The 25,658-nt window shown below is 45.1% G+C and overlaps 1 protein-coding gene across 1 annotated transcript in view; it reads right to left on the minus strand.

Moving 5' to 3' along the window:
* RAB3GAP2 (RAB3 GTPase activating non-catalytic protein subunit 2) overlaps positions 1-18,771 on the minus strand; it is a 70,724-nt gene extending 51,953 nt beyond the window's left edge. Inside the window, exons 1-3 of the mRNA XM_049769503.1 lie at positions 18,556-18,771; positions 6,751-6,812; positions 756-879 (exon numbers count right to left, since the gene is read on the minus strand). Of these exons, the coding sequence (XP_049625460.1) occupies positions 756-879; positions 6,751-6,812; positions 18,556-18,670 (301 nt within the window). The 5' untranslated portion in view covers positions 18,671-18,771. The remainder of the gene's footprint in view (positions 1-755; positions 880-6,750; positions 6,813-18,555) is intronic.
* Between the last annotated feature and the right edge of the window lie 6,887 nt (positions 18,772-25,658).

The following is a 25,658-nucleotide window of genomic DNA, read 5'->3' on the forward strand; positions in this document are numbered from 1 at the left end:
TCAAATGCTTTTCTGCATCTATTGATATGACCATGTGATTTTTATTTTTCTTGTTGTTTATGTTGTGTATTATGTTGATAGATTTACAGATGTTAAACCAGCCTTGAATTCCTGGGATGAAGCCTACTTGATCAAAGTGAATGATCTTCTTGATGAGGCACTGGATCCTGTTCGCCAGGATTTTGTTGAGGATTTTTGCATCTGTGTTCATCAGGGATATTGGTCTGTAATTTTCTTTTTTGGCAGCATCTCTATCAGGTTTTGGTATTAAGGTGATGTTGACTTCATTAAAGCTATTTGGAAGTGTTCCTGTTTTTTCGATTTCAAAGAAGAGCCTGGCCAGGATTGGTAGTAGTTCCTCTTAAAAGGTTTGAAAGAATTCATTCGTGAATCCATCAGGGCCTGGCTCTTTCCCATTGTTACTAAGGTCAGGCTCAGTTACTCAGGTAACTAAGTCTGGTAACAGAGCAGTGCCCCTGGAGAGAACTAGGCCCCAGCCAGTGCTCTTGTGAAGAGCCCTGCAGAGATCTTCAGAGATGTGTTGAGAAAGGATCCTATAGAAGAAATCAAAAGCACTGAGAGAGAGATAAAGGGTTCCTGAAGAAAACTACCCAGACCAAATCAAGTGTCATAGAGTATCTACAATCAGATTGAGAATACTCTCAGATCACCATAGGATCCAGGTATTGATCCAATCTCAGACATTATGTTGTGGGCATGAAAACCAAGGTCACTGCAATCAAGCAAGTACTTACGCACAAGAAATACAGCTTTCTGCTCCCGAGCTATGACCATAAGGTCATTGGTTGGCGATAAGGATAAAACACAATCCTGAAGCCAAGATGTTTTCTGGGTTTTGCAGGCATTTCCTTCTTCCTCCTGTGGGTGAAACGACAATTACTGTGTATCTAAAAATGATGAGTATATTTCAGTTCACTGTGTATCCTCAAATGAAAAGTGTTTTCTACCACGCCGTGCAGCATAGACATCTCCATTTTAGGGGAAGCAGGCCCACTAGATGTGTCTACAGACTTTCCTGGAGCAGTGAGCTGATATTTCCCCAAGAAATATTTTAGCCAGCAGGCCTGTTGGTGGATATTAATTATACCCCTACGTGGATTACTGGCAATATTTCTGAAATTCATGACATGATAATGACATTACAACTTCTTTCTTACTATCTGGCACATTCTCTACCTTGCAAAACTACAGTCAATAACTCATGCAAATCTTCAGCACCAAGTCTACATAGTGTTTCCCCTCTGGTCAAATAAATCTGCATCTCAAAAGCCTAGGACCAGCTAAGATGCAAACCCCAGTCTCCTTATGTTACTTCCTCCCTCTTAGCTTGGGATTCTTTTCACCTGTATTGGCTAGTTTTAGATATGTATATTTTAGGGCCTGCTGTCATTGTGTCCCTTCTTCTATGACTCCCCGCCTTTTGTAGGCAGGGAAATGCCTTTCATACCTGAAACTGGGATGATTGGGTAAATATATTACCAACATGGAAGAGTAAAACTGTCTCACATCTATTGAAGACATGGGTTCCCATACAATTTATTTTGTGTGGTTATTATTTCATATTTCATATTTGGCCGCTCCTGTTACCCATTTTCCTCTCGTGAAGGATTTTTTTCCCCACTAGAGATGCTGAGACGCAAGACGCCTGCAGCAGTTTTCTAATTCACTGGTCTATCTTGAAGGGTACAGGAGGGAAAAGAGGCAAGAGAAACCTTCCTGTCTTTTTAAATAATTGGCAATATTATTGCCGCAGCAGAACATGAAAATGAAACAGAAAAAAAAAAAAAAACAGAAAAAGCCCCCTACCAACAAACAGAAGGCACAGATGCAAACAGAAACACATTTACTCCAAGACATTCACAGAATGTCCAACAGGGATGCCCTGGGTGAGCAAATATAGTCAGCACCCATGTGTGCAGAGAGACAGGGCAGAGGAAAAAGCCTCTCCTGGGAATGCTTGGAGATTCCACAGACTGTTTGATCTAACAAGTATTTTCCTCTTAAATTAAAAATGTATTTACTATAAAGAGTTTATAATTCAATATTTCTATTCAAATGAGTATAAAAAGTCTCTTTCCAACTCCTATACTCATGGCCCCTAATGTTCCTTCTGAGCCCCACAATAGGCTAAGCTCCTGTGTAGATATGCAGACACACTCTCTTGCTTCCATATCCTTGCCAGAGCAGCATGAACACACCTCACATGGGCCTTTTCTTTTCTCTCAGCACACCCTTCCACTCTTCTGGAGGGTTTCTCTGAAATGGGGCACAGGGCTGTGGGATTTGTCACACAGGTTGACATATGTGGAGCATTTATCAAACAAAGGGTCATGTGCTAGGAGCAAAGTCAGAAAGCAGGGGCTGGAGCAGTGACACAAGCGGTAGGGCATTTGCCTTGCTATGCACTAACCTAGGACGGACCACAGTTTGATCCCCCAGTGTCCCATATGGTCCCCCAAGCCAGGAGCAATTTCTGAGCGCATAGCCAGGAGTAACCTCTGAGTGTCACCAGGTGTGACCCCCAAAAAAAACAGAAAAAAAAACGAAAAAAAAAGAAAGAAAAAAAAGAAAGAAAGAGAGAGAGAAGAAGGAAGGAAGGAAGGAAGGAAGGAAGGAAGGAAGGAAGGAGGGAGGGAGGGAGGGAGGGAGGAAGGAAGGAAGGAAGGAAGGAAGGAAGGAAGGAAGGAAGGAAGGAAGGAAGGAAGGAAGGAAGGAAGGAAGGAAGGAAGGAAGGAAGGAAGGAAGGAAGGAAGGAAGGAAGGAAGGAAACAGGAGCTGTGCCAGCTCAGCTAGGAAGTCAAGCTCTGGGGATTGGCAGGCAGACCCTGGGGAAGGAGTCTTTATAGGGGACCTCTTGGGGCCCACAAGAGGCTCTCATCCTGCTGGTTGCTTGCAGTTTGAGCACCACTCCCTCCCCCATAATACCCTGAGTTTTTCCTGCCATCTGTCTCTGGAGGAACAGGCACTGCTTCCGCTGAGTAGGAAACAGAAGGTTTTGGATCCTTGAGGTGCTGAAGTCCTAGTTTCCAGAGGCCGTGATGAAGGAATTGGAGACATGTCATCCACAGCCAACAGCCTCACCCCCCACCCTCCCACTGGCCCAATCTCTCTTGGCCACCAGGTGGAAACAAAAAGTCCTGTCTAGAGAAGGACTCATGAAATCCAAACTCTGCACACCCCAGGGAAAGGCAAGGCAAGGCAAGGCTGGGAATAAAAGGGTGTTGCCATGATGTCCCAGGTAAGGGATGGAAAAGAAAGAGGGACCAATCTGTGACCTTCCTTCACCAGCTGCCTTCTCGCTTCTTATAGTCAAGGGGCAGGGAGAGGAGAGCCAGTGGGGACACCCAAGGCCCAGCCACACCCCAGGCTCCTCTTCTCTCTCCCTGCTTTAATCTGTCCACACAGCAGCTAGATCAGGAGAGGAGAAAACAGCCCCTTCCGGTAAGCTCAGATGGAGCCTTGCAGGGAGGGGGAACACTCGGGGGTTGAACATACTGCAGTTAGTCATAGGGGTTCTCAGACCTGGGCTTTGGCAGTGACCCAAGCAGGAAGGCACTGCCTGAAGTGGTACAGCCCCAGGAGAGCAGCAGCAATAGAGCAGGAAAGAAGAGGAACAGGGGAGAGTGTTCCACCTGGGAAGAAAGACTGGGGGCAGAGTCCTGGGCCTGTTGCTCCCAGATTTGAACTTCAACACCTGTGCAGGTACATGCAGGGTAACATTAGTACTAGTGAGGGGCCAAATTGAGGACAGACTCAAAGAAGTGGAAGATGCTGAATTACAGGTGAGTGGATCTCACTGTGGAACCCCTCGATTACAAATGAGTGGATCTCAACAGAGAACCCCTGGATTAAAGGTGAGTGGACCTCATCAGGGAACCCCTGTATTACAGTTGAGTCGATTTCACCAGAGTATACCCAGATTACAGGTAGTAGATATCACTGGTGAACCCCTGGATTACAGGTGAGTGTATTTCACCAGGGAACCCCTGGCTTACAAATAAATTTTACCAGGAAATACCCAGATTACAGGTGAGTGGATCTCACCAGCAGTCCATAGGATTTGGGCTTCAGCATCGCTGAGGTTGAACCAGTCTTCACAGAAGGTGGGGTAAGGGATTCCTGTGTCCTGCTGGCCTCTAGCACTCCCCTATTCCCTGCAGTTGACTCCTTAATGTAGCCACCAGGCCATGCTCCAAATTGCCTCTATTGAGAAGGGCTACTCCCAGCTCCAGGCAACAGGGACGGAATAACCCAGGTCCTCAGCAAGTGGTCACTGCACCAGACCTTTCAGGAAGGCCTCAGCAGCACAGGTGGCTCCAGGAAAGTCATGGTGCCATGAAGGTAAGAGCAGCATTTTTGCTCCAGGCTGCACCCCATGAAACAATACTGGGTTGGACAACAAATCTTTCATTGCCAGCTAAACTCTCAGGTGGAAAAAGAGGACTTAGAGAGATATAAATACATACATACTACATCCATTCACCCATACATAAGAGGGTTCTAGGTCATCAAAGAGTTAAAGGATGAGCACATCTCTTGCAAATTCATTACTTTGCCTTATACCTGAAGGGCATTTGCTCCCAATTAGATTTCTTGTAAACCTCCCCAACAGTAACCTCTCCCTGGAAGCCACTGATGTGAAATCAACACCATCATATGATGGGGCAGTTAATTTCCCCAGTGAGGCATGAAATGAAAACAAAAACAAAAATAGCATCACCGGGGATTTATCTGGACATTTCACAAAACTCAATACCTACCTAGTTATAAAAGTTAACAATACATGCATCCATTAGTTATATTTTTTGTTTTGTTTTTCTTTGTTTTGGGGGTCACACCTTGTATGTGTGGGGTTACTCCTGGCTCTTCACTCAGAAATTACTCCTGGCAGGCTCAGGAGACCATATGGGATGCCAGGATTTGAACCGCTGTCCTGTATGCAAGGCAAACGCCCTACCTCCATGCTATCTCTCTGGCCCCAATACATTCATTAGCTATAAAACATAACTCATGACTTGAAGTTTTGTTTTGGTTTGGTTTGGGGGCTACACCTGATGGTGCTCAGGGGTTACTCCTTGGTCTCCGCTTAGAAATCACTCCTGGTATGCACGGGGAACCATATGGGATGCCAGGAATCAAACCTGGGTCAACTGTGTGCAAGGAAAAGGCCCTACCCACTTTGCTATCACTTTGGCCTGAGTCTGTTTATTCCTTTCTATTTTTGGCATATGAGGGGATGGGATGGGAAGAGATGTTGGGGAGAAAAAAGGAAAAGTAATTTTTATTTTAGCTCATTCTCCCTGCAGTCTTTAGCCCACAGCAAACAGTAACAGACCATTTTTATTTTTATTATTATTATTATTTTTTGGTTTCTGGGTCACACACAGCAGTGCTCAAGGGACCATATGGGATACAGGGATTTGAACCACTGTCCTTCTGCGTGCAAGGCAAATGCCCTACCTCCATGCTATCTCTCTAGCCCCTATTATTATTATTACTAGTATTAACCCCACCGTGATTTACAAAGCTCTTTATTGAGTTTCAGACATACAATGTTCCAGCACCAATCCCACCCAGTCACCCTTCAATTATACAATTTTATATATTTAATAATAAGTGTTCTGCAGGGCACACCTCAGAGATGGGAAATGAATTATGTTCACTGGACACACAGCATCACAGAGGATTGGTCACTCACGAAAACTTCAGATGTGCATTACTCAGAACAGCCATTTAGGAATAGGGTTCGAGAACACAGCTACTAATCAACAAAAGTGGCTGTACCAATGCCATGTGCAAGGCTGGAATGATAGAACAACTGGTAAAGCACTTGCTTTGCACACAACCCACCCAGGTTCAATCCCCTGGTAGTTCCCCGCACCCACCAGGAGTGACCTCTGAGTAGAAGCCAGAGTAAGCCCCGATGTGGGGCCACACACACACACACACACACACACACACACACACACACACACACACACACAAACACCACCCCATATACAGTTGACTTTTCTAAGAAGGTACAGGCCTTCAAGGTTAACTTACAGAGAGTAATGCAGCATCTCCAACCTTGTCTATATAACACCCTTTTTCTCATCTTTCCCCATACCCAGTTTTGCCAGCACTAACTAGACGACTGGTGAACACTTAAGTGAAAGAGTCAGAATAATTAAGGAAAGGGAAAGAATCCAAAGATGACTATTCTCCCTTTCGCTCACTTAGGTATCGATGTTAGTATGACTAACACAAGAATTGTCTCTGCAAAGATTTTTTTTTTGTTTTTGTTTTTGTTTTTGGGCCACACCAGGCGGTGCTCAAGGGTTACTCCTGGCTGTCTGCTCAGAAATAGCTCCAGGCAGGCACGGGGGACCATATTCTGCAAAGATTTTTAAAGGTCACACTGATACTGACTCTGGCCACTGTCATTATAAAAATAAAATGCTGGAGATTCAGGTGCATTGGTAGTGTAAAGGAAGGTATCAACAACAATAAATCCACAAGGCCCAAACTTTTAACAACCAGACTAGGGAGGGGGGTGGTGGCATGGGATGGACTCTAGGAACGTTGGTGGAAAGAGGTCAACACTGGTGGTGGGATTGGTGCTGAAATATGGTATGTCTAAAACCCAACTATGAATGACTTTGTAAATAACAATGCTTTAAGTTAAAAATTAAACAAAATTAAAAAAAGTAAAATGCCACCATCACAAAGTAGGTACACTGGACTTACAGGTTCTTTGGGCTCCGTCTCTTCCCATGCTCCCCAGCCATCATCTTCCCAGTTAGATTTACCTATTTTCAAGAGAAAAAAACACCTACATAAAATATACAGCTTAAAAACAGTTTTTAGGTGTCCCATATGGTCCCCCAAGCCAGGAGCAACTTCTGAGCGCATAGCCAGGAGTAACCCCTGAGCGTTACCGGGTGTGGCCCAAAAAACCAAAACAAAACAAAACAAAACAAAACAGTTTTTAGGGCCTGAGTGATAGCACAGTAGGTAGAGCACTCACTTTGCATGTACCCAATATGGGTTTGATCCCCAACATCCCCTATGGTTCCCCAAACCTGCCAGGAGTGATTTCTTAGTGTAGAGCCAATAGTGACTCCTGAGCACTGCTGGGTGTAGTCAAAAGCAAACAAACAAAACAGTTTTTAAACATTGTCCACTAAGCATAACCAACCAACCCAATATATAAAATTGTTTATATAATTTACATTAGATAAACATAAGGCTGTACTAAAGGAAACAGTAGTCAAATTACATTGTATCAGGATTTTGTGATATGTGCAGTGATAGTCAGCAAACATCTGTCCTGAATTTCCAAATTTATGCCAACAGTAAAACTGTGTAAGTTACTTATGAGTCTTAAAATACTAGCTTATTTATATTTAAATCAATGGCAAAGGTCACTTGAAAAATTCTTCAAATGATAGATGTCAGTTCTTTAAGAACGTCAGATATATTAAGCATACACTGACAAAAAGCATATCAAAATATTCACACATCTGCCTTAAGAGATGTCTTTTGTTTTTATTTTTTTTTTATTTATTTTTTGGTTTTTGGGTTACGCTGGCAGCGCTCAGGCATTACTCCTGGCTCTATGCTCAGAAATCACTCCTGGAAGGCTCGGGGGAGCATATGGGGTGCCAGGAATTAAACCCAGGTCCTTCCCAGATCGTGTGAGTGCAAGACAAATACCCTACCACTGTGCTACCTCTCCAGACCCAACGTGTATTTTTATAAAACAAGATAGTCAGCAACAGAAATGACAAAAACCTGAATTTTGCACCAAGTCAGAACTTTCTCCTTACCTACTTTTCTGATACTTTGATTTTTCTCAAGTATGAATATGCTCTGAGGCTCCAGGGAGAGAGCATGCTTTGATTGCTGGGGGTGTGAAATAAAAATACACAGAGAATAATATCCCAGGCACCATGTTTCTAACCCATTAGGCAGACGGGTCTGAAGAAGCAGGGTGAAGAAATAACACCAAGCCAGTCAGAAAAGACATTCATTGGAGTCTGCCTGTTTTTTGCCTCATGACCTCTCTGTGCCCCAGGCCAGAAGTACTCTCTCTTTATTATCCAGAACCAAATCCACCAGGGTGGAAGAAAGTCCTGAAATCCAGGTGGACCTCTACATATCAAAGTAAGAGGTTACTGGGAAGAGGAAGTTGGGCAAACACCTCTGTTTAGGGTTTTAGCTAGGTTCACCTTACATGGGAGCTTGAGTTTGTGTAATAAACATGGTAATAAACAGTGTCAGGAGAATCTGTGTGTTTTACTCATGCCATTTGCTTGTCTATCATTATCTTTAAATCTTTCTCTTCTGCAATTTCATGAGGTAGAGGGGAGAAATCTTGGGGGATCGTGTGGAATTGTCAGTGCTCCTGGAACTAGGAGGTATAGAGATTCAGACACAGTGCACACATCAGGCCTCTAACTCTTCTCTCTGGCCCCAAATGCTCTACCTATGATCTGCTACACTAAATACATAATATATACATAGACATGATTAAGTCAGGTTCAATTACAAAACAAATAAAGATGAAATAAGGGACCACCAACAGTTAGCGAAGTTCAATTCCAGGATTCAGCACTGGAATTGGGAGCTCTGGGATCTAGTGTAGATGACCCCAAATTTCATTCTCACCATAAATTGTGGAAAGCAGCAGTAGATATACCTCATATTTGGCCTTAGAAACTCTTATCAGAGTACACCAAAGCACTCCAGGCCTGACCCTCAGCTGAGTTCTCAAAACTAGTAGTAAAGATAGTAACAAAAGCTGATATTTAAACCAGCTTCAACATTCTGGGAGGAATAACACTTCAAATCAGTCCTTAACCCTCTACCTAGGATGCTTATAACAAGAAAGAAACAAATCAGAGCTTCCAGTTAGACTGTCTTCAGAAGTTGTTATTAATCCATTGCATATAGTTAGAAGGAGAAAAAAAAACAGTTAAGAATCTGGATGGGCCCGGAGAGATAGCATGGAGGTAAGGTGTTTGCCTTTCATGCAGGAGGTCATCAGTTCGCATCCCGGTGTCCCATATGGTCCCCCGTGCCTGCCAGGAGAATTTCTGAGCATGGAGCCAGGAATAACCCCTGAGCGCTGCCGGGTGTGACCCAAAAACCACAAAAAAAAAAAAAAAAAAAAAAAAGAATCTGGAACTTGGAATTATTGCCCCATTACTCTGTGGCAATATTCTTATCTTTGGCACTCCAATAGCAAATTGCTACTTCCTAATATGCCAAGTGTATGGGTGAGGCCCGTGTAAGTCCTAAAATAGCACTCTCGCTTGGTTAATGCTGCACAACTTATAGAAGGGCTCAACATACACATCAATTAAACAATTTAACAAATGTTCTGCTAAATACTATGTGCCAAATCCCGTAGTAAGGGTGCAGAGAAAAGCCCAAACACACTCCTTGTACATCCAGATCTAGCGTAGGAGAAGGAACATGTGGTGAAGATTAGAATCCACCATAAGGAAACTTAGAGGAGGTTTGAGAAAGAGGAAAAAATACACCTAGGACTCTTCTCATACAGAGACTTTGAAGATATCTTTGGGGCTGAGATGGAAGTGGGTCCAATGAGCAGGGCAGAGAGTAGAAGTTCAAGACTCCTGGCAGGGTCCCACATAACAGCAACAGCGAGTGTCCACAGCACTGCATAGAGACAGTGACATTACTTCAGAGACAGTGACTCAGTTCAACGTGAATGCAACTCATGTCTATGGGAAACACCGTGGTAAGCTTGCTAGGCCAAGGCTACAGTGGATGAAGCAGTAGCAGTGGGGGATGAACTCAGGCCACACAGATCCCAAAAGCCAGGCGCCTAAATATCCTGCAATGTTTATTCTACTCTGATGGTTTACTAAGAAGGACAAGATTAGTGGATTAAGAAAGAGCACAGTGGGGAGGGGGCTCACCTTATACAAGATCAACCTGGGTTCGACCCCCAGCATCCCAGATTATATAATTATAATTTCTGAGCATTATACACTACTTAGAGTGATTCCTGAGTGAGAGCCAGGAATAACCTCTGAGCATCACCAGGTATGGTTCTCTGCCTCCCAAAAAAGATAAGAGAACAGTTGTGTTTACAACTAAAATCAAAGGAGAATAGTTCTTTTCTTTTCTTTTTGCTGAGTTTTCGTTTGATTATCCCTGATCATGTTCAGGGATTATTCCTCACTTTGCACTCAAGCATCATTCCTGGCAGTGCTTGGGGATCATATGGGACAACAGAGACCAAACCCTGGTCTTTGGCATGCAAGGCAAGCCTCCCTCCCTGCTGGTCTATCACTCTGGCCCTGAGAACAGTTATTTTCAAACCATGATGGTGCTTTAGTATTGTGGGCTGTTTTTCTCACTAGGAAAAGTACTGTTTGTTCTTTGGCAATCCGACTGACACAGGCCATCTTTGCCCTGTTAATGATGTTTTTCTCACTGGCAATTGCGAAGCTATGAGTGGACAGCAGCCAGACCATCCCACGTACAGGATTCTAGGAAACCTACTTTATTTGATTTGGGGTCACACCTGGCGATGCTCAGTGGCTATTTCTGGAGTGACTCTTGACTCAAGAGTGACTCCTGGGCAGTGCTCAGAGGACCATATGACAGTAAGCAAATAATACCTTCCATTACCTCCTATACCAGCTTCCACCTGAAAAACATGTCTAAAGTCAAAGATCTGGTTATTAATCTGCTATCAGATATTCATCAATGCACCACAATTTCAGAAAGAAAACATCAAATGAAAGCACATCAGAAAGGCCCGTTCAATCCCCCATTTATTTCTTCATCCACCAAACCAGAATCCTGAGTGTTGGAGCACCAAGCTAAGCATATGAGATAGAGAAGCAAAATGGTATCCATATGAGAGCTGTGTGCAGAAACTCGAACGAGTGTCTACGCAGCTCTGAAAGAGGGGCCATTTTGCCTCTGTTTCAGGTCTGAATAGAACCCGACTCACCCCACAGATGACTCATGCAATCATCACACAGGAGACAGCGGCCATCTGAATTTCCTGCCGCGTGACTAGGAGCTCTTCAGGTCTCATTTGAAAACATTCGTGAAGAGTAAGACAGAAATACCAGCTGTGTGACCTTTGGGGGGAGAGAGGGCACCCTTTTCATTTTTGTTTTGTTTTGCAGTGCCCCAAATCATAGAATTTCTATTAACAGGGTAGAAAAGAGAACTTAACTGGGTATTTCCTGATATCATAGGAAATACACTCTGGAAAGGTAAGGAACAAAGAATGGTTAAAGAGATAGAACTAGCTAGTGGGTAGTTGCAAGACGGATTTGAGGGTTGATCTAGAATCCCATCTACTGATTAATGAAAGCTATGCTTTCTGCCCTCCAATCCAATTTAGGAACAGGGAGCTTTGGCACACTGGGGTTGAGGGGGACGGGGATTTCCCTTCCCTGTGCCCATTTGTAGAAGGGATATTTTTGCAGCCTCCTGATGTAGTTGAGAGATCATTAGATCCTATTTAAGAGCTAGAATCTCAATACATCCCAAAGTTGATTCTTAAGCCTTCAAACAAAGCAAGCAGGTCAAGTACATACTTTGGGTATGGGGTAGAGAGGAAAATGGAGGTGATGAATGTATAATAAATTGCTAGTTATATAAAAATAAATTTATTCAGGCTCAGTCCTGCCTTCTGTTAACTGTTCAATGAAGGTTGGTGCCCTTCAACCAGCATCATAAGCAGAGCTTTTCGGGGCCTGAGAGATAGCCTGGAGGTAGGGCATTTGCCTTACATCCAGAAGGATGGTGGTTCACATCCCGGCAGCCCATATGGTCCCCTGTGCCTGCCAGGGGTGATTTCTGAGCACAGAGCCAGGAGTAACCTCTGAGCACTGCCAGATGTGACCCAAAAAACCAAAAACCAAAAAAAAAAAAAAAAAAAAAAGAGTGTTATAAGCAGAGCTTTTCATCCATCAAGGCTGAGAGTAACCAAAATAATGCATTTTAAAACATAATTGGGAATTCTGTACTTTTCAAGGTCAGTGGGAAGGAATTCTGCTATGCAGGGTCCATATTTTGTTTAAATTATGATATGATATTTAAAACATGTACTTGGTCATCATTGAGCCAGAGGAGAATGTCTTTAAACTTTCAGCACATATATGATCCACAGAGAATTTAAGAATGTATCTCTTACTCAAAAGCTTTAACTTCTGATCAAAACAAGCCTTTTCATAAGAAAGTATTAGCCTTTAAAATGAATTCATGGAATTCTAACTACGACAGGGAAAGAAAACCTTCCAAGATTTATTTTAAAATATGATCTCTCACTTAGAAATTTTTTTTTTTTTTTTGGTTTTGGGGCCACACCAGGCGATGCTCAGCGGTTACTCCTGCTCAGAAATAGCTCCTGGCAGGCACGGGGGACCATATGGGACACCAGGATTCAAACCAACCACCTGGATCAGCTGCTTGCAAGGCAAACACCGCTGTGCTGTCTCTCCAGGCCCTCAAAAAAAATTTTTATCAGTTCTTATTTTTTCTCCTTGAATTCTTATTCTACTGCATTTCCTCCATGAAATACAATTCCAGATTTTTACTATCAGTCCAAAAATAACTGCCAAAAGGGCAATGAATAGAACAGTTTTCCTGTGACTATGAGGTTCTAACTATTAAAACTTCTCATCTTGACTGATTTGCTGCAATCATGTAAGTCCTCTTTTAACCTTGTCTTAGAAACTGCGACTTTAAGCAAAATGTTGATTTAGTTTAATATCATCTGGGATTTCTTTTCCCCGTCAAAGACTGGTCTATTAGAAGCAGTGATTTATGAAAAGGACCATACATAAATTACAATTTTGGGTAACTATTAAATAGCAAAATTTAACTCAAAACTCTTAAGGAGAAAAGTGCAAAGTTTCTAGTGTCTCTTGGGAGTGACTCACTAAGTCAGTACATAGATGTGGGAGGCAAATGAGCCTGAGAAAAATGAGAGAAGGAGGGAGGGGGGGTGAAATGCTTTCATCAGCACATCTGGAAGTGGATTTACTTTCAGTTATCCAACTTACTTCTACCAGCACAGCTTAAGAAACTTCCACACATGAGCCGGAGAGATAGCATGGAGGTAAGGCGTTTGCCTTTCATGCAGGAGGTCATCGGATCGAATCCCGGCGCCCCATATGGTCCCCTGTGCCTGCTAGGAGCAATTTCTGAGCCTGGAGCCAGGAATAACTCCTGAGCACTGCCGGGTGTGACCCAAAAACCAAAAAAAAAAAAAAAAAAAAAGAAAAAAGAAACTTCCACACAATACCAAGGTTAACCTAAATTCAAAATAAAGGCCCTCCTATCAAGTAAAAGCCAACTTGCTCGGGACACCTCTTTTCATGTTGAGGCAACATGTAGTAGAGACACAGTGCCAGGACTCCTACCTGTAAAGCCTGTATTCAGTCCTCAAAAGTTTTCCCCAGCATCAACTTAAAACTATCAGGAGCTCAAAAAATACAGGGCCAAGAAGGTAGTGCAGTAATAGAGCAATGCCTTAAAGCCTTGGTATTATCCAGGATGCAATGCTGATCCGTCCTGTAGTGCCAGGGGTTACCCAGTATGCAGTGCTGCTCCCCCTACAGTACCAGGTATTACACAGGATGCATTGCTACTAAGCCCCGTGATGATAGGGATTACCCAGAATGACTGGTGGTAGGTACCAGAGTTTATCCAGGTATCTGGAAGGCTCCAGGGATGTACAAGAATGCTCAAAGATACCAATCATGTGGAAGTGCAGTGGATTGTGTTGCCAAACCTCTATACTATCTATGGGCACTGAGATCCATTTTCAAACAAAACACCATCTCATTTTCCAACTGAACTGAGAAAGTTCAAGTTAACTGGCACTTTAAATAAAGACAGGAGTGCCAAGTTTGAGTGCCCATGTGGCACTAGCTCTATGGCTGCTGTACCTGGTAAAAGAAAAGTAATGGAAGAAAGCAAATGATTAGTCCTTTAAAATTATCATTTATCTAGGACATTCAATGCACGAGAAGTAATGGCAATTTCTTTTTTTGTTGTTTTTTTGGGGGGGTCACAACCAACAGCGCTCAGGAGTTACACCTGGCTCTATGCTCAAAAATCACTCCTGGCAGGCTTGGGGGACCATATAGAATGCCGGGATTCAAACTACCGTCCTTCTGCGTCTAAGGCAAATGCTTACCACTGTGCTATCTCTCCTGCCCCTAATGGCAATTTCTTAATATATGTTTCTTTATACTCAAAGATGAGTTAGGGTAAGAAAGTAAAACTGTATAAACTAGGAAAGTAAATGATTCTATGATTTCTGCTTCTCCATACAGCAATCATTTACTACACTTGTAAAGGAGACGAAAAGCAAAGTGAATCATCAGCAAGTTTAAGGCAAGTTCCAGTCACTTCATTTTAACTCTGTATATCTGGGTCAGAAGGGTTGTAGGGCTGAGGCCATTATTCCTGGCTCTGTGCTCAGGAGTGACCCCAGAGGGGAGGGGGTCCCTCAGGAAATGATGAAATGACAAGGATTTGAACCAGGGTCTTATTTTCTTAATGAAATGCTCTTGATAAGAACCACTGTTTAGCGTAAGATAGTCCAGAATGATAGAATGATTCCTGAAATCTATAATTGAATTAAACTGGCAATTTTATAAGGGAAATCATTACGTAAGAAGTTTTTGTTTTCTTCCTTTTCCACGTGTTTGAGTCACAACCAGTAGTAATGGGGGGGGGGGAATCCTTTCAGTTCAGGGAGAGTCCCTCCAGTGTTCTACTCAGGGATCACACAGCAGTAGGGATCAAATATATGGTGCCAGCACCCAAGCCTACCCTCTTGCCTGCAGAGCATTCACTTTCAGTGTCTCCACTTATTTCCCATGTATGGCAACTACAGGAACCTCTATAGATACCTAAAGATGTAAAGGATTAATGAACCAGATATGCATTAAATTCCAATCAGCCTCAGTGTCTGGGATGTGGCAAAAAGCCCCAAGCAAGTAGTGAACTCCCTTAAGTCTTCCCCTTCTCTAGGAAAGGAATGTCAAATATCCCATCCAACAGAGTCACAGCAGAGCCAGCATGGCAGCCACCAGGCCTGACTAGTCATTAACGTTCACATCAAAGATAAGCAAAGCAGGGTTCACTATCCAGCCCTGTCCAGCCCCTGAACACAGCACTAGAGCCCAGAGACCCCTTAGCACTATGGAAAGTCAGGGAAAATGGTCCCAGCACTGCAGAGCATAGTGCTGACTCCTCAAACCCTGGCATCAACCATGAGCCAACTCAGGAGTGGCCTTAGTACCACTTGGGAAGCCCCCGTCCAATTGAGTATCACCCCCATTTTTTATACTTAGGTAAATTCCAGTTTCTGGGCATCTCTTGCTGCACTGCAAGGGCTAGAGAGCCAGACGTAGTCAAAGATCCCCATACTGGGAAAAAACAGTTGATGCACCTGAGTATCAAGGTGTCACGGCAGGGCTGGGCAGGGTAGGGCAGGAGCTGGCACAGCTGCAAGCCAAGTGAGGGACCATTTCCAGCTCCCCAGTGAAGAAAAGCCTCTCGGGAAGGCTGGCATTGATTGAGGCAGCAAGCAAGCACCAAACATCCCAGCAAAAGACACAAATGGGCAGAGATCCGGGCCTCACAGCCTTGCGGATTCCCTAGCAAAGACCATGTTTGTAGCTGGAACCTGGAGGCCCAGGAGCATGGCTACCTGAGCATTGCAGGTGAGAGTCCAGGCCCAGCACCATGCTGGGTCCAAATCCAGAAACAACAGGAAGCAAAGGAAGCAGCCAAGGAAGCCAAGGGAGGACCTAGGGTGGCAACACAGGTCGTGGAACCTGAGGGCAGGTAAGAACTGCCCATCTGCAACAAGTGCCAATAAGGGCACAGAGGGTGAGGTAGGGCCATGACACCAGAGAAAAAAATCAGGGGCTCAGGAACTATGGAACATACCCAGGCGAAGAGCAGGTGGGCTGGAAGGGGAGGTGGCCCTGGGCACTACCCACTGACATTCAGGCAGGTGCCTGGCAGCCTCCCAAAGAGCATGCCCTGCTCTCCCCATGCCTGGACACAGTCCCGAGTGCCCGATCATGCTTCTCCAGGTTTATCTAGACTGGCTTCGGCCTGGCTGCCTGCTGCCCACTCTGCCAGCGAAGCCTGTCTCTGTATCCCCTCTTTCTCTAGCTCTGCTCCTCAGCCCTCCACTTCCCTACCCTAAGAGTTACAGCTATAGTCCCCCAACTCATTTCACAACTAGCACTATCCTCAAGATAGACCTGGTACTATCCTCTGCTGAGAGCTCCTGAGTGAACACCCCAACCATGGACTCCCCACTATTTTCTTTTTTGGTTCTGTTTTTGGGCAACACCCAGCGATGCTCAGGGGTTACTCCTTGGTCTGTGCTCAGGGATCACTCCTAAGCAGGGCTTGGGGGAATCCTATGGTACACCAGGGACCGAACCAACCCACGTCAGCTATGTACAAGGCAAAAACCCTTCTACTGTACTATCTCTCTGCTCCTCCCTTATTTTGTTCCCTACTAAGCTTTAGGTGGCTCCATCTGTTGGGGCACAAGATCCCCCTCGCCTTGCCTGCACCTGCCATACACTTTTTTTAGGGGGGGGGCCCACAACCCAGCAATGCTCAGAGGTTACTCCTCGCTCTGAACACTTCATAAATAGCCCCTGGCTGGCTCGGGGGACCATAAGGGATGCTGGGAATCAAACCCGGGTCCGTCCTCGGTTGGCCACATGCAAGGCAAATGCCCTACTGCTGTGCTATGGCTCTGGCCCCTGCCATACACACTTAAAGTTCAAAACACCCAAATCCAGCGATAGCACAAAGGGTAGGGCATTTGCCTGCACAATACTGATCAGGGTTCGATTACTGACTTTCCATATTGTCCTCTAAGCCCGCCAGGTGTGATCCTGAGCAGAGCCAGGAGTTAACTCCTGAGTACCACTGAATGTGGCCCAAAAAAAAACAAAAAACAGAAACCACACAAATCTTAGACCCAACTTTCATGATTATACCGAAACCCCAAGCAAAGTCAAAGGTTTTTATCAGTTCCCACCCCCTCACCTCTCATAAACACACACTAACACACACTAACACATGGGCCACAAACTATCACCAGAATTTCTGGGTCCTGCTTCCTGAAAGCTCCTTAAGGGCTCGAGTCTAGCCTTGATGCTCAAATCTGCTCAGTCCAGTCAGACTGGATGGAGGCAGATCTTGCTCAGATGCCTAATGTAGCATCCTGTCCACCCCCCCATACACACACACACCACACACACATACCTTAAGTACCCCAACATTTACAGGTGGCAGTGGCGCCTCCCTCTAATTTCCCTGAAGCTTCCCACAGGCTTCTCAACACTAAGTTCCTCATCCCACTGCCAGATCCCTCCTTTTCTCCTCACCTCTATTCAGCATTCCTGGCTCTAACTACCTTGCCCCATTCCTTCACTCCCTCATCCATCTAAACTTCATTTTGAGGAGGAGGGGGCTAATAATCCCACTAAAGTGTCAGGGCCTCCCTTGGCCCCCACTTCAACATCTATCTCAACCACAACACAGAGGGGATGGGCTGTTAAGTTAAACGTTCTCCCATAACATAGAAACTCTTAAAGAGGGCAGAAATCACAAGGCTAGTCCAGATGAAAAAAATCCCAGGGTTTAATCTGGCACTTTATTTTTTTGTTGCTGGGTTTTTTTTGGGGGGGGGGAGTGGAGGGGCTCTAAGAATGTGCACACGGGCTGTCTCAGGCTTCTTCCAGACTCTGGGCTCAAGGACCATACCTGGTAGTTCTTCAGGTGTGGGAGAAGGGGGAAGATGCAGGGGATCAACCTTATGTCCAAGGCAAGAGCCTGAACTCCAGTCTAGTCTCTGGGGCCCCACTAGGCTGCTTGTAAATGTGAGAGGAGGAGCCCTAGGAGGGGGAAGATCCGGGGGATCAACCTTCTGTCCAAAACAAGAGCCTTAAGTCCAGTCTGGTCTCTGGGGCCCCACAGGCTGCTTGTAAATATGAGAGGAGGAGCCCTAGGCTAGGCACCAGCTGTTGGTGGTGGGGGCCCAGGACGCCTCCAACCCTGCAGCCCCTCAACGCACACACACAGCTCCCTTCTAACCAATCAAACTGGGGTCACTCAGGGAAGATCCTGGGGGTGCAGGTGAGAACTCGAGGGCACGAACCCCCTTTCTAAAACCACGGATCACCGGTTCCGGAGGGAGGGAGGTTCGAGGCTTCCCCGGTGGGGGCCGGGAACTTCTCCGGGTCACGTCCCGCTCTCAAGTGCAGGGTGATCGTTCCCTTGCGGACCCCCCACAGCTCATCCCCGCCGGAGAGAGTTTGGGGAGACGGGGGGGGGGGGTAAGGTGGAGACCATGGGCCCTTGCAGGCAGGGTCCTGGCTGAGGGGCCTGACAGCTGGGGAGCGGGAGAGCAAACTCGGGGTGCAGACGCGGGGTGGGGGTTAGGAGCCGATTAGATCAGACAAGCTGGGGGCCGAGTTTGCGGGGTGCCAGGGCACTTACTGGGGTCCCTTCGCACGGCGCCGCCGGGGGTCTCCTCCCTCAAGTGAGGAAAGAGGAAGTCGCGGGCGGCCTGCAGGTCCTGGAAGCAGCAGAACTGGACGATGGAACAGGCCATGGCTCGGGGCGTGGGGGGGTCACCCCGGCACCCCTCGCCCGACTCTCCGCACGGACCCCCGCGCACCGCTCGCCTGCCGGAGCGACTCCGGCCACACAGGGGCGGGGCCAGCTGGACGGAAGTGGCCGGCGTCGGGCGGCTAGGCGCAGGCGCCGGGATGCAAGGCGCAGGCGCACTCGCGGGGCTGGGCCCGGCCGGTCACGTGAGCGCATGCGCGCGTCCCTGGGCCGGGGTCTGCGACGTGGATCTTCCTTGGATCTGTTTCTGTGCGCTGCGCTGGCTCTGGCCCTGGCTCTCGGCCAGCCGGGCCTCGGGCGTCAGCTGCTCGGTGCCGGCTGGCTCAGCCTCCTACCACGCCAGCCCACTGGCCTCCCAGGCTTTCAGGCAGCCTCATGCATCTGATGCAAGAGAATGCTCCTCAACTGGGCAGCCCGTGCTTGGGAGCTGGAGAGGGCAGGGATTTAGGACTTTAGGGAGATTTATTGTATTTTATTATTTTATTTTATTTTCTGAAACTCATCCTAGCCAAGCGGGCTTCCTCCTCCACGATCCTCCTTCCCATAGTACTTCTTCTGCACGCCCAGGAGCGTGCCTGTGATGCGAGTCACGAGCTTGGGACTGTCGTCACCGGTGATTTTCCATTCATTCCTTCTTCATCCATTCACTCCACAAACGCTTGTTGCTTTATTTATTTATTTATTTATTTTGCCAAGCCAGCCAATGCAAGGCGCCGAGGAAAGCAGAACAGAACCTGTTCCCACGATAAGGGTAGTGAGCGGTTTGTTTAGGTATCTCATTGTCAGGATGGTAATGCGAGGAAAAGAGACACAAAAAGGCTAGAGATATAAGCCAACATAAGAGATGTTTTTACTGGGTGAAATAGTACAGAGGTTAAGATGCTTGCCTTGTATAAGGCCCTCTTCAGACCTCATAAGGTTGCCCTAACACTGTCAGGAGTGATCCCTGAGTACAGGGGCAGGAATCAGTCCTGAGCCCTAGTAGATGCAGCTCAAAATCAAAGAAACAAACAAAAATAATATTTTTAAAGTGCTGCTGTAGCAGGGAGCAGGCATTTATGGAGGGGGGGGGTGTCTCTTAGAGGGTTTCCAAGAACAGACCCTACTGGATGACATCCGGGCTAGAGTCTTAGTACAGCAGGAAGAGCACTCGCCTTCCATGCAGCCAACCTGGGTTTGGGCCATATTTACAGTCTCCCAAGCCTGGTAGGTGCTCTGAGTGCAGAGCCGGAACTCAATCCTTAGTACTGCCAGGTATAGACCCAAAAAAGAAACAAATAAAAACCAAAGTGACATCCTGAACAAAACTAATTGTTCTCATGAGTAGCTGCAAAGTCCTCCCTTCTGTTCCCCATGGAGTTCCTGATATTCTGCCCTGGACCTCCCTCAACCTTTCCTTTGGTCTCCTGCTATTTTTTTTCTTTTGTCTGCCCTTTCACTTTCATTTTTTATTTATTTTTTATAGTTTTCTTTGTATTGATTTCACCTGTTTAATTAAGTTGACTCCAAAGTACTTGATTTCCTAAGGCAAAATTATGAATGGGATATATATTTTTGTTGTTTAGTATTATATATATATATATATATACCTTTACCAGTGCAACATTCCATCATCAATGTCCTCCCCACCCCACACCGGCCTGTACTCTAGACAGGCTTTCTACTTCCCTCATTCATTCACATTTTGTTATGATGGTTTTCAGTGAATTATTTCTGTAACTGCACCCATCACTCTCTGTGGTGAGCTTCATGTCATGAGCTGGACCTTCCAGTCCTCTATTTTGTCTTTGAGAATCATTACACAAATGTCTTTTATTTTTCTCAAAATTCATAGATGAGTGAGACCATTCTGTGTTTATCTCTCTCCTTCTGACTTATTTCACTCAACATAATAGATACATCCATGTATAGGAAAATTTCATGACTTCATCTCTTCTGACAGCTGCATCCTATTCCAGTGTATATATGTACCACAGTTTCTTTAGCCATTCATCTATTGAGGGACATCTAGCCTGTTTTCAAAGTCTGGCTATTGTAAACAGTGCTGCAATGAATATAGGTGTGAGGAAGGGATTTTTGTATTGTATTTTTGTGTTCCTAGGGTATATCCCTAGGAGTGGTATAGCTGGATCATATGGGAGCTCAATTTCCAGCTTTTGGAGGAATCTCCATATCGCTTTCTATAAAGGTTGGACTAGATGGCATTTTCACCAGTAGTGAATAAGAGTTCCTTTCTCTCCACATTCCCGCCAGCACTGCTTGTTCTCATTCTTTCTGATGTGTGCCAGTCTCTGTGGTGTGAGATGGTACCTCATAATTGTTTTGGTCTCCTGCTATTAATATTAACTTTGTCTGCTTTTGGGAGGAAACATCCCACCCCATCGATGGGGCTTATAGAAGTATAAATTCTCTGCTTTGTATTTGTTTATTGCCCAGAGCAAAAGAGCCCACTCTCATTCCCAGGTGAAATAAATCTCGTGTCTAGGGGCCAGAGAGATAGCACAGTTGTAAGAGTTTGCCTTGCACACGGCTGACCCGGGAAAGACCCGGGTTCAATTCCCAAGCTTGCCAGGAGTGATTTCCAGGAGTGATTTCCAGGAGCGATCCCCGATCCTGCCAGGGGCACAGAGCCAGGAGTAACCCCTAAACGCCACTGGGTGTAGCCCAAAAACCAAAAGAAAAAGAAAAATATCTTGTGTCTAAGGCTCTGTGAACTAGCCTTGGTTTGTTCCAGTTCAGCTGAGTGCAAAGTCCACAATACTATGATGGAACAGAACAAGAGGTGCGCCCTAGAAAGATTTTACTTGGCATTGTAGGGGAAAGCATTACCTTGATACAGAACAGTTTTTCAATGTTATACCCTAGAGCCCAGAGGATGGAGACTCATTTAGCACCACTTTCTAGGCACTGTCTCTAGAAACATGTCACATGCTAAAATAACTGAATGAAAAAGCAAAAGTGAATAAAAGAACCTTAAACCCATTTAATTTTTAAAACAAATATATTTGGAGTGGGGTGATTCCCAGCAATGCTCATGGGCCCAAGGGCTAGTCCTACTAATTCACAGCTGGCTGAGCAGGGTCTGAAGAGTCCATGCTAGGCTTCACTGTTCTTGCTGCTGCAGCCTTGGGGCAAGGCCATCAGGGCTGGGGTGGAGAGCTCTGCCTGGACATAAAAAGGGGAACTGGAGCTTCTACAGCAATGTATCACCACATGTTCCAGTCTTGGAACATCTCCTTGGTTCCCACTTTGATATTGTTGAGAGCACTTGCCTGTGATTGTCCACTTGGATAGTCTTCTTGAAAAAGTATCATATATTTGTATTTTAAAATGGATATAAATATGTGATTCTGAGAAGGCACTTAAACTACTTATTATATATAATTCAACTGGATTTAACAGTTCACTTAACTGACAAAAACTTTTTTTGTTTGTTAAGGGCCATACCTGGCAATGGTTACACAATGGTTACCCCGGCTCTGCACTCAGATCGCTCCTGGCAATGCTTAGGGACCAGATGGGATGCTGAGAATTAATCTTGTGCAAGGCAAACACTGTCCCTGCTGTGTTATTACCAATCCTGTCCCAGGAAAGAATGATTTTAATATTGACACAAAACCTGCAGACACGTTTCCCCCAGGAACATAGACATCCATAGGCAGTGTTTATTTCCCTCAAATATGCACCTAGTACTGGTACTGTGTCCTATAATTTAATGCCCACATTCCTATCCATTACTTTCCTCTCTCTAATTTGGGATGGGGAGCTCCATGGCAGTGCTCGGGGGAACTGTATTCACAGAATAAAATAGTGATTTCTATATTATCAGGATAATACCTAGAAGATAATGGTTGAATTAGCTCTCCTTTTCCTTCCACATTGAAGACTTATCAGACTGTAATCAAAGTTTGCTGAAAAGGTGACTTTCAGCTCTCCCCTTCTGCTCTCCCTGACCATCTGAAAATAGAAGTGTTTCCTCCAATAGTCAGCTCACATTGATGACTAAACCCTAAAATATGATGCCAATACTAAACTAGAATTCCAGTTAAATTTAGATGCCTTCACTACAGAATGATGAAAAACATAACACCCTTGTTTGGGAGGAAATGGTGTCGCCTTGAATACCTCTCATACTCCTGGGACTGGAGAGAGAGTTTAGGGCTTGCATTGTGAGTTTGATCCCTGGCGTAGTGCATGTGATTCTTGAGCCCTACCAAGAGTCATCCTTGAGCAGAGCCAGGAGAGGGTCTTGAGCACAGGCAGGTATGATGATAGGTCTCTCTCTCTCTCTCTCTCTCTCTCTCTCTCTCTCTCTCTCTCTCTCTCTCTCTCTCTCCCCATTTCTCTCTCTTTCTCAATCTCTTTCTCTCTCTCTCCCCATTTCTCTCTCTTTCTCTCTCTCTCAATCTCTCTCTCTTTCTCTCTCTCTCTCTCTCTCTCTCTCTCTCTCTCTCTCTCTTTCACATACACACACACACATCACTGCCACTACCACCACCACCAAAATCATGCAAGTTTCTATTTGGCTCAGTGCCTAGTTTGGTACTGCCCTGGCATTACCCAATGGACTTGTCCTGCCCTGAAGCACTCATCTATTGTTCCTTACTCTCCCTTCTGATGGCAAAATCTCTGACTTCTTTCCAACTGCAATTAAAAAGACTCATTAGTGAGGGTTTTTTTTAGAGTATCAGAAACTCTTGAGAGAAGTGCCAGCCCGTCCACCAACTGAACTCTCTCCCCTCCCGGAAGTTCTGAAACTGCAGGGGCTTTCTCCAGCATCCTGCTGCCATGGTTTCTGTGGCAAGTGGGTGGATTGCGTCAGGCACAGTCACAGGATGGCACATGGCTGGAAATAACAGTCTTTACTTACCTGGAGATGTACCTCTCAGCTAAGAGTTAGAGGTATTCCAAGTAATTCATCTAGATACAAACTTACACTCCAACAGCCGGTGTTGGGTTAGAGGCCTGTTAAGATTGTGAACACAGAGATTCTCATAATCACAGGTTCCTGAGGGCATCCGCACAGGTCCTGGTCAATCTTATTTGTTAGTTGATTTGGGGGCTTCACCTGACAGTGCTCAGTGGTGACTCCTTGTGAACTTGGAAGGAGGAAGGATGAAAGAGCGGGAGGGAGGGAGGAAAGGAGGGAGGAATGGAAGGAAGGGAAGGGGAGGGAAGGAAGGGAGGAAGGGAGGGAGGGAGGGAGGGAGGGAGGGAGGGAGGGAGGGAGGGAGGGAAGGAAGGAAGGAAGGAAGGAAGGAAGGAAGGAAGGAAGGAAGGAAGGAAGGAAGGAAGGAAGGAAGGAAGGAAGGAAGGAAGGAAGGAAGGGAAGGAAAAGACCAATTAAAGTTTTGCCCAAGTGTTCTGTCTAAAGGACTGGAATGAGGGCGTTATTTTTACTAGACAATGTAAAAGGAGGTTTGGAATAGGGGCAGATAAGAGTGTGAAAAAAAAAATAGAGCATGGGGCTGGAGGAGTGGCGCAAGCTGTAAGGCTTCTGCCTTGAGCGTGCTAGCCTAGGCCCGACTGTGGTTCTATCCCCCTATATGGTCCCCCAAGCCAGGAACAATTTCTGAACACATAGCCAGGAATAACCCCTGAGCGTCACCAGGTGTAGCCCAAAAAACAACAACAACAACAACAACAACAACAAATAGAACAAAGATAAATTTTCCTCAAGGCTCTTCTTTCTAAAAAAAGAATGATTCCCCTTGAACACAGAAGAGCTGGGAGATACCCAACTTATCTTTCCACTATCTTCTGTTCAACTTAACTACTAGGCTCTGGAGCCTGACCTTCTTTGAGCAGATACATGGATATTCAGCTCTCATTTCCAGGATTTTATTTCATTCAGACCTGGGTTACATCTTATCTGATGCTTAAGTAAGATCTTTAATCAGGGTGTTGGAATTCCCTAGAACCTCCCACCCCCACCCCCACCTACAGATAAATACCTTATGTTTTCCTCACTGATTAGAATGATCAATTTCTCCTCTACTTTGGGTGACCTGCTTGTCAAAATCTATAACCTTAAGAATGTTTGGGTTTTTTTGTTTTGTTTTGTTTTGTTTTGTTTTGTTTTGTTTTGTTTTGTTGGAGGGGTGCATATCCAGCAGTGCTCAGGGATTACTCCTGGCTCTGCATTCAGAAATCGCTCTGGCAGGCACGAGGGACCATATGGATGCCAGGAATCGAACCAGGATCTATCCTTAGATAATTTTAATGAAAATTTTCACTTTTTCCTTTTTTCACATCAATAATTTTGATTTTTTTTCACATCAATAATTTTGATTTTTTAGATGTAATTTATCAGTTTTTGGTAGATGCTATTATTTGGTAGGTGCTATCATCTGAAATGAAAAGGGTAAGTCTTTTTTTTTTTTTTTTTTTGGTTTTTCGGGCCAACCGATTTGATGCTCAGGGGTTATTCCTGGCTAAGTGCTCAGAAATTGCCCCTGGCTTGGGGGGACCATATGGGATGCCAGGGGATCGAACCGCATTCCTTCCTTGGCTAGGGCTTGCAAGGCAGACACCTTACCTGTAGCGCCACCTCACCGACCGGATGGGGTAAATCTTCTAATTAAATAGCCATGTTGTTTTTATTAAGAATACATCTCTGTGTACCACTGTGTTTTGGTTGTTTTAATGCCTAAATTGACTGTTAGATCAAAAATTGCCTTATTACCTCTTAAATATAATCTTGTGTCTCTCCCCCACTGCAGTACAAAAATCAAACACTGCCATCACCCTAGCCTTATTAAAAGGCCTAGGTGTTATTGGTGTAAGCACAAATATTTATTCATTGGTTCATACTCTAGAATCTGCTAATGCCTTATAACTGTTGCTAAAAATGTTTACAAACTTAAAGAAGTTTACACTATTGTTGATTTCCTAGCAAAGAGTGCAGAATAACCACCATGGTTCAAAATTAACATTTTTTTTTGAGGGAGGGGGAGAATTTGTGTCATCCT

This window comes from Suncus etruscus, chromosome 3 (genome assembly GCF_024139225.1).
Source record: "Suncus etruscus isolate mSunEtr1 chromosome 3, mSunEtr1.pri.cur, whole genome shotgun sequence".
Taxonomy (NCBI): domain Eukaryota; kingdom Metazoa; phylum Chordata; class Mammalia; order Eulipotyphla; family Soricidae; genus Suncus; species Suncus etruscus.